The 12,411-nt window shown below is 47.4% G+C and overlaps 2 protein-coding genes across 3 annotated transcripts in view; one reads left to right on the top strand and one right to left on the bottom strand.

Moving 5' to 3' along the window:
- Positions 1 to 2,513: 2,513 nt before the first annotated feature.
- LOC108496217 (E3 ubiquitin-protein ligase CHFR-like) lies at positions 2,514 to 3,939 on the bottom strand. 2 transcript variants are annotated; one of them, XM_017812727.1, is made up of 2 exons: positions 3,884 to 3,939; positions 2,514 to 3,528 (listed from the first exon to the last, which is right to left on the bottom strand). In XM_017812727.1, exon 2 carries the CDS (start codon positions 3,507 to 3,509, stop codon positions 2,721 to 2,723), a length of 789 nt encoding a protein of 262 aa, XP_017668216.1. In that variant the 5' UTR covers positions 3,510 to 3,528; positions 3,884 to 3,939; the 3' UTR covers positions 2,514 to 2,720. The 2 variants fall into 2 exon arrangements, with proteins under 2 accessions (XP_017668216.1, XP_017668215.1); XM_017812726.1 differs by having other exon boundaries at positions 3,749 to 3,891.
- A 2,725-nt stretch (positions 3,940 to 6,664) lies between these two features.
- Positions 6,665 to 12,411, top strand: part of ELL2 (elongation factor for RNA polymerase II 2) — a 37,503-nt gene continuing 31,756 nt past the window's right edge. Inside the window, exons 1-3 of the mRNA XM_017812565.1 lie at positions 6,665 to 6,849; positions 8,185 to 8,356; positions 8,698 to 8,897. Coding sequence (XP_017668054.1) covers positions 6,665 to 6,849; positions 8,185 to 8,356; positions 8,698 to 8,897 — 557 coding nt within the window. The remainder of the gene's footprint in view (positions 6,850 to 8,184; positions 8,357 to 8,697; positions 8,898 to 12,411) is intronic.

Genomic DNA, 12,411 nt, shown 5'->3' with positions numbered 1-12,411 from the left:
TGATTTCTTGGCTTTCCTGTGGCTGTCCAGCAGTGTGATTTTCATCATTCTTCCAACTAACCTGGGATTGTTTGTCGCTTGCTGGGAGGATGTGCTGCCAGGTCTGACAGACCTAGAGAAGGTCTAGCACTTTAGGTGAAAGAAAAAAAGAAAGTCTTATCCCCTGGCACTGCAGCGGCAGGTGTACTCCTCATCACTAAAACTAGCACTTCTTTATATTGCCATGCAAACTGTGCTAGTATAACATGAAATAGCATAGCAGCTAATAAACTTGGTCAGGTGCTGAGGAGTAACTTTGTGAGCTGCAGACTCAAACAACAGCAATGCCCCGAGAGCTTTGGAGGGTCGTTTTCTACTTAGCTTTGAGACTCTGTGACTATTTCTGCAGCCCTGGTTGTTCGTTCTCATTGCAGGTGACTTAATTAAGGAGATATAATCTTCTTTTTCTTATTTAGAGAGATGCCTAGTACTGTTTAGTATAGAGAGAATGTGTCTCCATTTTATTCTGTTTTCATTTACAAGTGACCTGGAAACAAAATTCAACTGTAGTCTTTTCTGTAAGGTAATCTGGCTGTGTACATTTCTCTCCATGCCATTGTTTTCTTCTTTCAGCTACCTTGTTGATGAGGATCTCTGGGTGGTGATGGAAAATGTGGATGAAGGCACTTTACAGGATGTTGCTTGGCTGAAGAATAGTGTTCTGGTTCTGGCCAGGACAGGTTCCTTTTTCCAGTAGCAAGGACGGGGCATGATTAGGACCTGGATGTTGTTTGACACCACCTCATGTCACTGCTGTGGCTGGGGGAAAGGGACCCTGTCTCTCTCTGTCTCTCTGTCTCTCTCTCTCTCTCTCTCTCTCTCTCTCTCTCTCTCTCTGTCTTTTAGGGAGAAGAGATTCCTTCCAGTAAAGAAAACGTGGTGGATGGAGCAGTCCAGTATTTATTTATTTTGGGGGGATTTCCGTGTAAACAATAATGAAGTCACACCACCACTGAGTGTTGCTGTGCTAGACTTGTTTTTTGGAACTTCAGTACAAACTGGAGCCCACACTGACACTGCCAATATGTTTTTCTCCATTCCTTAAGCAGCAGAGTGGAGGCCATGTTTGTCTTCACCTTGGGGGGCATCCAGTACACCTGGAACCGACTGCCCTAGGGGTGGAAACACAGCCCCATTATTTGCCATGGACTGATCCAGACTGCTTTGGAAATGGATGAGGATCCAAACACTTGCAATACATCAATGACATCATTGTGTAGGGCAGCAGAGCAGAGGAAGTTTTGAGAAAAGGGAGAAGATAATACAAATCCTCCTGAAGGCCAGTTTTGCCATAAAACAAAGTAAGATCAAGGGACCTGCCCAGGAAATTCAGTTTTTAGGAGTAAAATGGAAAGATGGACATTGTCAGATTCCAGTGGACGTGGTCAACAAAATAGCAGCTATGTCACCACCAACCAGCAACAAGGAAACACAGGCTTTCCCAAGTGCTGTCGGCTTTTGGAGAATGCATATTCCAGAGTGCAGTCAGATTGTAAGCCCTCTCTGTCATGTGACATGGAAGAAGAATGATTTTAAGTGGCATCCTGAACAACAACAAGCTTTTGAACAAACTGAACAGGAGATTGTTCCTGCAGTAGTTGCACTGGTCAGGACAGAATAGGATGTAAAAAATGTGTTCTACACTGCAGCCGGGGAGAATGGTCCTTCTTGGAGTGTCTGACAAAAAGTGTTCAGGAAGACTCAGGAATGACACCTGGCATTCTGGAGTTGGGGAAACAGAGGATCGGAGGCCTGTTACACCCCAACTAAAAAAAGAGATCCTAGCAGCTTATGAACTGGTTCGAGCTGCTTCAGAAGTGATTTGCAACAAAGCACAGCTCCTCCTGGCACCCTGACTTCCAGTGCTAGGCTGGATGTCCAAAGAGAAAGTGCCTTCCACACACCATGCCACTGATGCCACATGGAGTAAGTTGATTTCTCTGATTAGATTGAAATTGGAAACCCCAATCACCTCAGGATCTTGGAAGTCAGCACCAACTATCCTAAAGGAGAAAATTAATATCTATAAATCTGTGCCAATCTGTGTTTGTTTGTAGCAAAGAGATAAAATTATGACTCAGGAAGAAGTTTTCAGTAGACCTTGCTCATCTGCGAGAATATTTACCCTCTGCAGGCTGCCCTGGTCAGCACCAGACAGTGGAGAGAAACCAGAGCAGAGCAGAAGTGTCTGTGGTTAAGCAGAGAGGGGGACTGGAGGCAAGCTGAGGGCATCGTCCCCTTGATAACACCAGTAGCCCCTGCTGCTCTTTCTGCCTTTGGCATCTGCTTCACTGCAGGTGCACATCTGCAGCAGAAATTCCTGTGGGAAGAGCTACTGCTAACATGGCCCTAGGGCTGCAGGAGTCCATGGCTGTGCATTGCAGCATGTGGGTGCACCCGCGATGGGGCACGAAGAGAAGGGGAAAGGCAATAAAAGGGAGAGAAAACAGCACCCAGAGACTGTGTGAGGGAAATAATAATTTATTTCCTTTTCCTTGAATAAAGAATTGCAAGAGCCCTGCCAGCACTGCCAGTGGGGCGGCCTCTTGCAGGGTTGCAGAGAGTCCTGGGAGCTGGGGGCCCTCCTGCCTGGGGGGTGCTGGGATTCCCCGGGCAATCACTCCCTGCCCTGGATGGGAGTGGAGGGGCTGTGGGTGCTGCCCTGGGCAGGAGGGAGGCCTCTATGTAGCAGGTTCCTCCTCCATGTCAGAGCCTGTGAGGCTGCTGGCAGGAGTCCCCTTCCGGGAACTGCTGGAGCTGTAGCTGCTGGAGCTGGAGCTGGCTGTGGCCACAGGGCCATTGTTCTCATCTCTGACTGCACCAGAGCACATCAGTCTCTGGGCCTCCTCACTGCACTGGCCCACAATGATGTTGATGGCACTGTGGATCACTGGTGCTGCGTGTTCCTGGAGGAGAAGCTCCAGCACTTCAATCAAGACCTCTGCATTCAGCCCATAGACGCAGAGGCCATGCAGGATGGTGCTCTCTATGGTCTCTACCACCCACCACCAGCCCCGGTATATTCCCTCTAGCCTCTGGCGTAGCCAGGGCCGCACAGGGTCCAGGAGGTGCTCTTGTTGACGGAAAAGTTCTGCCCAGTCCTCCGGCAGGATACTGCCTGAACCCTCCTGCTCTACTTGGGACAGTGTCTCCTGTGGAGAAAATGAACGGGATGTCCCAGGGGGATGGGGGCTGTTCTCAGCCAGGGTGTCAGGAGCTCTCCCTGCCATGCTGCTGCCATCTGGCAGCTCCTCAGGGGCTGTGATAGCTGTCTCCAGGTAGTCTCCTTCTCCATAGTCAGAAAACCGGATGGTCTCTATTGTTTTTCTGCAGAGTGGGCACACTGGGTTTCTCTGAGCCCACCGCAGGATACAGCCCAGACAGAACCGGTGGTGACAGGGCAGAGCAGAAGCCACGTCCTTCTGAGTGTCCTGGCAAATGGGGCAGTTGCCGTCTGTCTCCATGGCCATTTTTGTGTCCTGCAGCACACTGGGGAGAGCTTAGGATCAGGAGCTGCTTGCCTTCACTGGTGCCACATGTCACAGGAGGGAGAAGCCATGGTCACTGGCTCTCCCAGGAAGGGGAGGAAGAAATGTCCAGGCCCTTCAAGAATGACATCCTTCCAGCTCCCTGAGCCCCGTCACCCATGCCACAGCCACCCCTGGGGGGCATGTTTTCCCACAGAGCCAATCTTCACTGCTGCCAGCACCTGCAGTGCCTGGCTGCCTGAACCAGGCAGGGCCAGGAAAACACTAGTTAGACTGCTCCAGGTCTGCACCAATATCTGCCAGTGGCAGGCACCAGTCCTCACTGGAGAAGCCTGGCTTGATCCTCTTGGACTCACAGTCTTGCTTGGTAGAAGTTCAGGCTGGAGCCAGATTGGTGAAGGCTCTGCCAATATCTGAATGTAAGCAGTGTAATAATGCATCTCCCCGTGATGTCACAGTCTACTGCTCGGTGACATCAGCCTCTGCCCCTGGGTGACAGTACAAAAGGCATTCAGACTCCCAGTCACCCCAAGATAAGCAGAGAGGAAAGTGAGGTCACAATCCATCACTTGGTGAAGTCACAGTCCACAGGTCAGTGACATCAGCCTCTTCTTCCCAGTGTTGTCACAGCAGGCCTTCCATCCCTGCAGGCACATGGTGTCAGGAGAAAAAAGGAAATACCTTTTCTTGTTTTCAGCTTCTGCATTTCCATGTAGCTCTCCCTCAGTTACCTGTGTCACATGACTGTGGCCGTTTGTCTTGTCATTCATGCCTTTAAAAGTCTTCCTGGAATCCAGTGACTGGACATGGGGAAGTGACTCAAAACTGCATCAGGAGTGGTTCAGACTTAACATGAGAAAACATTTCTTTAGTGAGAGGGTGGTCAAACACTAGAATAGGCTTTCTTGAGTGGTGGTCAATGCCCCAAGCGTATCAGTTCCAGAGGCATTTGAACAATGTCCTTAATGACTTACTTTAAATTTGGGTCATCCTTGAAGGGGTCAGGCAGTTGTACTATATAGTTATTATTGGTGTCTTCTAAATGAAATGTTCTGTTGTATCCTGTTGTACATTATGGTACCCTACCCATCCAGCCACCGTGGTATTTTCTCTCTCAGCTGTTGCTAATAGGATTTAGCCTGCAAAATGACAGTTCCTTCCGAAGGGCTTCCTTCTACTGTAACTCTGGGGCTTTAGGAGAACGTGAAGGCTTAGGCTATAGGCAAAGAGGTGATATTTGAGTACAGGCCTCTTGTCCACATCTGCATCTTCCCAACTTCACTCTCCTTGGTTTTTGTCCTCTGTCATGTCTTGTCACACTCCTATGCACTTTGTCCGTCCCTTCTTGGCAGCCCTCCACACAGTGAGGCTGCCCTGATCATCATCAGACAGTGAAAAGAAACCATATGCATTTCACAAACTGGGAAAAAAGTTCTAGGTCTAAGGAAAGGCGGCTGAGCCAAGTGGTGGGATCTAGCTACCTGTGGAGTAGATATTCACCCTTGACCAGATGCATGGTTTGCAGGTTTGGGGTGCAAAATGTATCCTTTGGGGAAAGAGAAAAGGGCACAGAAATTCGTATTTTCAGCAGCTGAGAACTGGCAGTATTAAAATATGTAGCAGTTAATGGAAGGCATCTCCCTCATTTCAGGATTTTCCTCTACATGGGAAGATGGAGTGAGTTCTGGCAGCTCAGAACACCTGACAGGGAGGAGCAGCTGAGGCAATGGAGCACTGCAGGAGAAATGAAGGTAGGAGGGAATGGCTGGCAGCACCTGTATGTGCCAACATAATTTAGTCTTTGCTGCCTCTCAGGGAAGAAAAGAGACCTTGGGGCTGTAAGCTGGTGTTACTGAAGGGCAAGGGAAGAAAACCTGACCTACGAAGTTTGTCTTGCCACACAACTGGAGAAAGGAAACAAAATCACTTGAAATTTTGGCCTCAACCTTCAGTGATGTTTTGAATATTAGAATATCCATTTGGGGGAGGAACAGAATGCATTTGCACAGTTCCATTATGTTTTTTTGTTCAACACACAGATCCTCTCATTTCCCCTTCTTTGGCCTTAAGTATTCAAGTTAACCATCTGCTTTGGAAAGGTAGCTCAAATGTAACAGTTTCTGCTATTTTACTTAACTTTTCTTTGCTTGAGCTGAAAAATTCAGCTGCAATTTGCTTTATAGAATTCTTTGTCACTGTAGGACTGAAAAAAGACCACAGGAATTTCTCCCACCAAAAGATAATATGTAGAATAGTATTATAAAGATTATTTGGCAATATTCATGTGTTGCTTTATATGTAACTGTATAAAATCTTTAATTTAGAATAAATGTTACCTAACAGGCTTTCAGTTCAATTACAGCAGTTGCTTTTCAGCAGGCTAATTTTCCTGTAAGACTAGACAAGGAAAGTAATCACTTACACATATGAGTTTTCCATATTTCCATATTCATGGTTTAGGAATGGTATTCCCCAGTTTAGTGTTCACATTGAAAGACCCAAGACCACATGTCACTTGCTCGCTTCCCCACCACTACCCCTGCACAGGATGGAGATTTGGAGACACAAGAAAGTAAAAATCATGGGTTGAGATAAGAAAAATTTGCTAGAAACAGCAATGAAATAAGATGAACAGCAACAACAATACTAATAGCAGAGTGTACAAGACAGGTCAGAGATTCACACGCGATTGCTCAGCACATGGAACCTGTGGAACCTGGCACCACTCCACCACTGCAAATATTAACCCTGTCCTGGCCAGATCCAGAACACATGACATGCCCTGAGGGTCCTGCTCTTGCTCAGGGTTAGAAACCCCCTGGGCATCTGCCCTGGCAAAAGGGACTTCAAGGCAAGCTCCCACTTACTAACATTCCTCCCCACACCATGTCCCTTTTTGCCTCCAGAAGGCTTTGCACGGAAAGAGCACTGGAAGTGTCACTCTTGGAACATGTGCAGCAAGGAAAAAGAAAGCTTTTGAGCAATCTGGGTCTCAGAGCATGTGCTCATGGAATAAGGCCCTCTTTCTAATAGGCATGATCCATAGTGGAGCGCTCCAGCTTCAGGTACAGGGGGCTCTCCCAAACCAGGGACCTGCTGCCAGTGCACAAGGACACCAGGGACATTCACACCCTCACATGAACTTGCTGTGCTTTATTGGCAGAGCCAGGACTGCATTATGGCCAGCGCTCTCAGCTCAGCGTTACTGGCGTCTGCGCCTCCTGCCACGGGAGAGACGCCGGCGATATCGGCGGGATCCAGCCCGACGTCTCTTCCGCATGCCACGGCGACGGGAGCGGCGGCGGCTCCGACTGCGGCTCCTGTGAGATCTCCGATAGTGGCAGGGCATGGTGGTTGTGGCTGAGGGCTGGGGCGGCTGCGTGGCTTTTATAGGGCTGCCAGGCAGGAGCCCTTTGTGACACCAGCACATTCCAGAGCCAACACCACCAGAAAGGTCACAATGGCTGTGCCAAGGCAGTGTCTGGTGCACTCACTGGTACATGGGCATAGTGATGCAAGTTTCACCGAAAACTGGATATAAAACTCCTGAACACCAATATAGTACTAAGAAGCACCATTAACTCATTGCAGCGCTGGATGCATGGGGGGGTGATTCATTCTAACATTCATGCTTGGCTCAAGATGATATATGTATTTACTAGCCAGGGATATATGTGTGGATTCTCTTTATCAAAAGACATTTTAATATGCATTAGTTGCCAGAGCACCCAGAGTGTGGCCCTGATGTGGGCCTAGCTCTGCCAATAAAGATAATAATTTTATCTTTCGGACAGCAGGTAAATTGAAATCTGAGAATAGAGCAGTGCACTTCACCTCCCAACTGGAACTCTCCCCACCATTTCCCCTTTAGTAAGCTCCCAGACACATCCCCAAAGGAGGAAGGTGGCAGATGCTCTGCCCCACCAACAGCAACAGCAGACAGAACTTCACCTGTCAGACACACAGCTGGGAACGCTGGTGAAACAAGCTGAAGGTTTACAGTGGAAAAACAAACACCTCCCGTGATGGCAAAAGCAAAGCCCAATTTATGCTCATTTCACCCGCTGGCAGATTTTCTTTCAGCTGTTAGTTTTCCTATGGAAGAACATGGAAAGCGTAAATACTCTTCTGTCAGAAATGAAAGACTTCTGGTCAGTTTAGGATCTAGTCCAGCTCCTATTCTCATCAGGATCAAAGTGAACTAGGATACCGTAGGAGACTCAGGAAAGAATAGTGGGCAGCTTAGCAGGTGGATGATGGTTTTGCAGCTCGCTCTTTGATGTTACAGGGGGAGTTCCTGAACTCTATTCCCGAAAATAGCCCCAGGAGAACTCCATGTGCACATCCCATGGGAGTCCACAGCCTTGTGTTCTCCTTGTTGCACAGTTTTGGGGCTTGCCTCTCTAGGGAAGAACCTGTGGCCTTGCCAATGTCTGATGTTTAATTCAAGGTGTCATGGCACACTGAGCTACAACCGCTCCAGCTCTGTAAGTGGACACCTTTAGGCCATTTACTGTGGCAGTAAATTGTTTATGCTTATCTTGCGTAAACAATTCAAGCTTGGTGTAAAATTGCACGTGTGCTTTATAGAATAGAGGCACATTAGAATGTTCTCTCGGAACACATTAATATCCAAATATTCTCCTTTTCCCATTAGAAAATACATAGCTATATTCTCCTATGGGCAACACCAGAGCTATAAGGATGACTTCAATGCAGAGTATGGGAAACACCAGAAGTTGCTGGCTCAGATGGACAATATGGCCAAGAAATTCAGGACTTTGGATGAACAACAGAAGTTTGTGACTCTGGGATCTTCAGCATATCAGGTAAAGAAGGATAAAACTGAGAAGAAGACCCTGGCGAGCTGAGGGGGTGCTGATACCCAGATGGGGGAGAAGACAGGAAGTGCCTGGAAACTAGTGGCCGTAATCCCAAAACTGCATGCAGGGCATGCACTCATGGAATAGGGCCCCGTTTCCGAGAGGCCCAATCCACAGTGGAGCACTCCAGAGTGGGGTCCAGGGGGCTCTCATGAACCAGGGAAAGCCCAGGTGAGCAGAGAGACGCGGGCCCCAGGCGCACCCCGAGCGAGTCGCTGCCGGCGCACAGGGACACCAGGGACACTGACACCCCAATCTCATGGGAGCTTGCTGTGCTTTATTGGCAGAGCCAGGCCCGCGTCAGGGCCGCGCTCTGGGCGCTCTGGCTCTGTAAGGCCCAGGCCCTGAGCTCGGCTCAGCGGCGTCTGCGCCTCCTGCCGCCCCGGCGGCGACGGCGGGTCCGGCGTCTCCTCCGCACGCCTCGGCGACGGGAGCGGCGCCGGCTGCGACTGCGGCTGCGGCTGCGACCCCTGCGCGACCTCCGCCGGTAGCGGGCCATGGTGGTTGTGGCCAAGGGTTGGGGCGGCTGCCCGGCTTTTATAGGGCTGCCAGGCAGGAGCCCTTTGTGACACCCACCAGCGCTTTCCAGAGCCAACATCACCAGCGAGATCACAATGCCCGCACAGCCACGCCCGTCCCCTGCAGAATCCATGGCTATGGACAGCCTTGGCCTACAGGATGTGGGCGGCTGCCCTGGGGCTGCCATGGCCTTTTGGGCTAAATGGTTTAGAGGAACTCACAGCTAGTGGCACCTTGAGAGCTCTGTCACCACCTCTGTAACATGCCAAAACGGCCCAGCCCAGTTTGCTCAGGAACATCCTGCGCAGCTCACAGAACCGAGGTGAAACCGATGCCTTGTGTGGGAGACCATGATGAAGGGTCGAGCAAAGTCCAAATGCTCAGCAACCCCCCTTGGGTGCCTAAAGATCCTCAAGAAGACCCTCTGAGACTCTGTGCAGACCCCAGCAGCTAATTCATATTAAGATGACTTCTGAGGAATGGAATGCATATGTATATGCCTGCTACTGAATACATGTACATCTTGAGCCAAGCATGAATGTTAGGCTGAGTCAGACCCCTCACTCCATGCATCCCTCGAGGACATGGAATTCTAAACTCTCCAGAAATGTTTGCATACCCTACTTTTCTTTTTACCTTTCCTGTTTAGTGTAGCCCCAGTTCCTCTGATGGAGAGGATGTCACTACCTGCACAACAAGCTGTCTCGCATTAAGAGACTAATACAGGAATTTGACAAACAGCAAGAGGACTCCTAGCAGCAGTTTTCTGCTTCTGCCAATACATATCTATGAACTTGGCTTATTTTTTGAAACTGAAGATTACTTACCCTAGGATTCTTTATCTTAGTGTTGAACAGTTGCTTATTTATTTAAAACTGCAGATAATTTTCTGTAAGATTATATGTTAGTATTAAACAGTATCTTGTTTATTTAAAACCCAAGATCCAGTTCCTCTAATAGTATATAAGATAGTATTTCACATTTTCATTAAAGAAGTTTCAGTATTGTTAACTCCTTGTGGTAGTGGTGTTGCTTATATCATATTTGAAGCTGCTTTTTTCTGGTCCATCCTTTTTTTCAAGACTCGGGCTGTCCATTGAAAGCATTTTTTCCTTAGATGGTTGAGATCCAGTACCTCTGCTAAAAAGTTGTCCATAATTTAGTAAAATATTGTAGCAAATTGTAATACTTCAGAATAAGTACAAGCCTGTTTTCTGACCTCTCCGGTTAATGCAAACTCTTGGCCTTATGTGGTAGAAATTTGGGCAAACTCCTCAAAAATCACTGTGTTATGAAGGGTTAAAGAGACGTCATTTGGGCTGCTCTGCACTGTCAGTTGAAGCAGCTCACAGGTCTGCTTTAAAGTCTTGGGTTCCCCTTGTCAGTGAGCCAAGTAATATCCAGATCCTTTGGAAGTGATTTGTCAAACACATAGACACGTGTTGAGGCAAAGTACTTCAACAGGTTTTATACACAAGTTGGGTTAAAGTGTCACAGTAGAAACTTTACCCATTTGTTAGCTTTGTTAAAAATAGTCTGTCACAACCAGTCTTTCTAGAGTCACAAATGTTGATTCCTGCACAGATCTATGGTGACTCCGAAGTCTATTTCTTTCCCTGAGTTTACTACCATTTATTTCTTTAACTCATGGGGGAGAGGTGTGTCCTAAGCTTCTTTTGGGGAAGGATATGAAATTGACTGAGGGAGGACAGTAATTGGGAACATTAAAACAGGGCTGTGGATCCACCTTTCTTCCTTGGAGAGTAGTTTAAAAACAACTTCTTCAATTGTCTCCCTGCAAACTGTGTTAAGCCCCTGTATGTGACACTTCCTGGGGTGTTTTGTGATTGAACACCTGAGCCGTTGTTGCCTTTCTGTTCTCCATCAACTGAAGTCCAATAAAACTTTAACTCTTAAATGTTGAGACTTTGGTCTCTTTTTGGCTGGAGGCAGGGGGTGCTCCTACCCCTCTGCAAGGAAGCATCAGAACAAAGGCTGCTGTGGGGAGTGAGGGGTGAATTCTGCTGCAGTGATGCCTCCTCTTGCCCTGACATTCTGACCTGCTGCTGATTGTCAGAGCCTGCAACATGCTTCTGTCCAGAGCAGGCAGAGAGAGGTTTTACAAGCAGAGATCCTTATTCTGGGTCCTATTACACTGTGCCTGTAAACTTTCTTTAGGATGGGGAATGTCCACATATTCATGAGGCCTGCGTGTTTCAGGCTGTCATTTCGGTCCAGATGCCTAAAAAAGAAACCAGAAATAAAACAATACCCTATTCCAAAGCCACCTAAATCAGAAAAGTCTTCTAAAGTTTATAATGAAGAAGTCACCAATCTAGCAAGTTAGAGTTGCTGGAAAGCTGCTTTACATCCTTGTTAAGAATGATTGTATGATCTCAGAAGGCTCTGCATGGCTTGGATCTAACTCTGCGTAGTTTTAGCTGGGGAACAAAGGAAGACCATCCCTGAAGACCAGAAGCTGCCTTTTTTTTTTTTTTAACACAGCAGTGGGGCTATGGCAGTTTTCTCTATGGAACGAGGCATGTTTTCATCATCCCATGAGCAACCACAGGATGTCATCATTTGTGTCCCCAAACAGAAGTTCTTTTCTTTATCAAGTGCCTGCCCAAATGAAACTACAGCTTCCTACTATTTGGAAAATCCAGGTACTGAGACCTGCATAAATAGCCAGGAGACAGAGGAGCTAATTATGAGAGTTCACTGAACAAATCTCAGTGAGGCCTCTCAACTCTGTGAAGGTCTCAGCCTATTTTATCCCCTTTGCCTGGAGTGCTGGTTCCTTCCCCTTTCTCCATTGGCTGAGATCCTCAGGTGGTTACAGACTTCCTGACACACCTACTACATGTCCCTCATTATATGCTTCTTAGGTAGCTCTGAAGGTCACTGAAGGACAAACTACACATTTTTCAAGATGAAGGTTACAGCACAATTCAAAATGGAGGACATCACTACATTATATATTCCTTGCTGCTGATTGTCCCTTATTTCTGGACAATCTGCACCTCTGTGTGACTGACAACTGCACAACTAGGAACTTGTTACTGCTTAGCCAACTGTGACTACACTACAAACTTTGCAAGAACACCCACTTATTCCTAAAAAGCTGTATTCAAAAAGAGGCAAGTCTACGCCGTATTAGATCTCAGCAAACTTAGCTGCTACTTATAGATTTATACAAAAAAAGCCTTGCTAACTCCTTTTGAAGTGAGCAAGACTTTTCACGGTATAGTGCTGCTAACAGGACCCTTTTGGAATGAAAACCTGTGTTGCAGTATAAATTCTTTATGACACAGCAGAGATAAGAAAGGGTCTTAGCCAGAAACCATGAGAGTTAAACAAAGACAAGGAAAGTCTGTTTACATCTATTCCTTGAAATTCTTACATTATCTTTTAATTAACCAGACTTGTAGGCTCCATAGGTAAATCCCTTTATCACTTTGTTTGCCCCATCTGCCTTGTGA

This window comes from Lepidothrix coronata, unplaced genomic scaffold (genome assembly GCF_001604755.1).
Source record: "Lepidothrix coronata isolate B3197 unplaced genomic scaffold, Lepidothrix_coronata-1.0 Scaffold37, whole genome shotgun sequence".
In the NCBI taxonomy this organism is placed as follows: domain Eukaryota; kingdom Metazoa; phylum Chordata; class Aves; order Passeriformes; family Pipridae; genus Lepidothrix; species Lepidothrix coronata.
The sequence above is the reverse complement of the archived record's forward strand: the minus strand, read 5'-3'. Positions and strand labels throughout refer to the sequence as shown.

What these genes read in the sequence shown, in the direction of transcription:
- LOC108496217 (XM_017812727.1), bottom strand. Translation starts at nt 3,509, where the DNA reads ATGGCCATGGAGACAGACGGCAACTGCCCCATTTGCCAGGACACTCAG.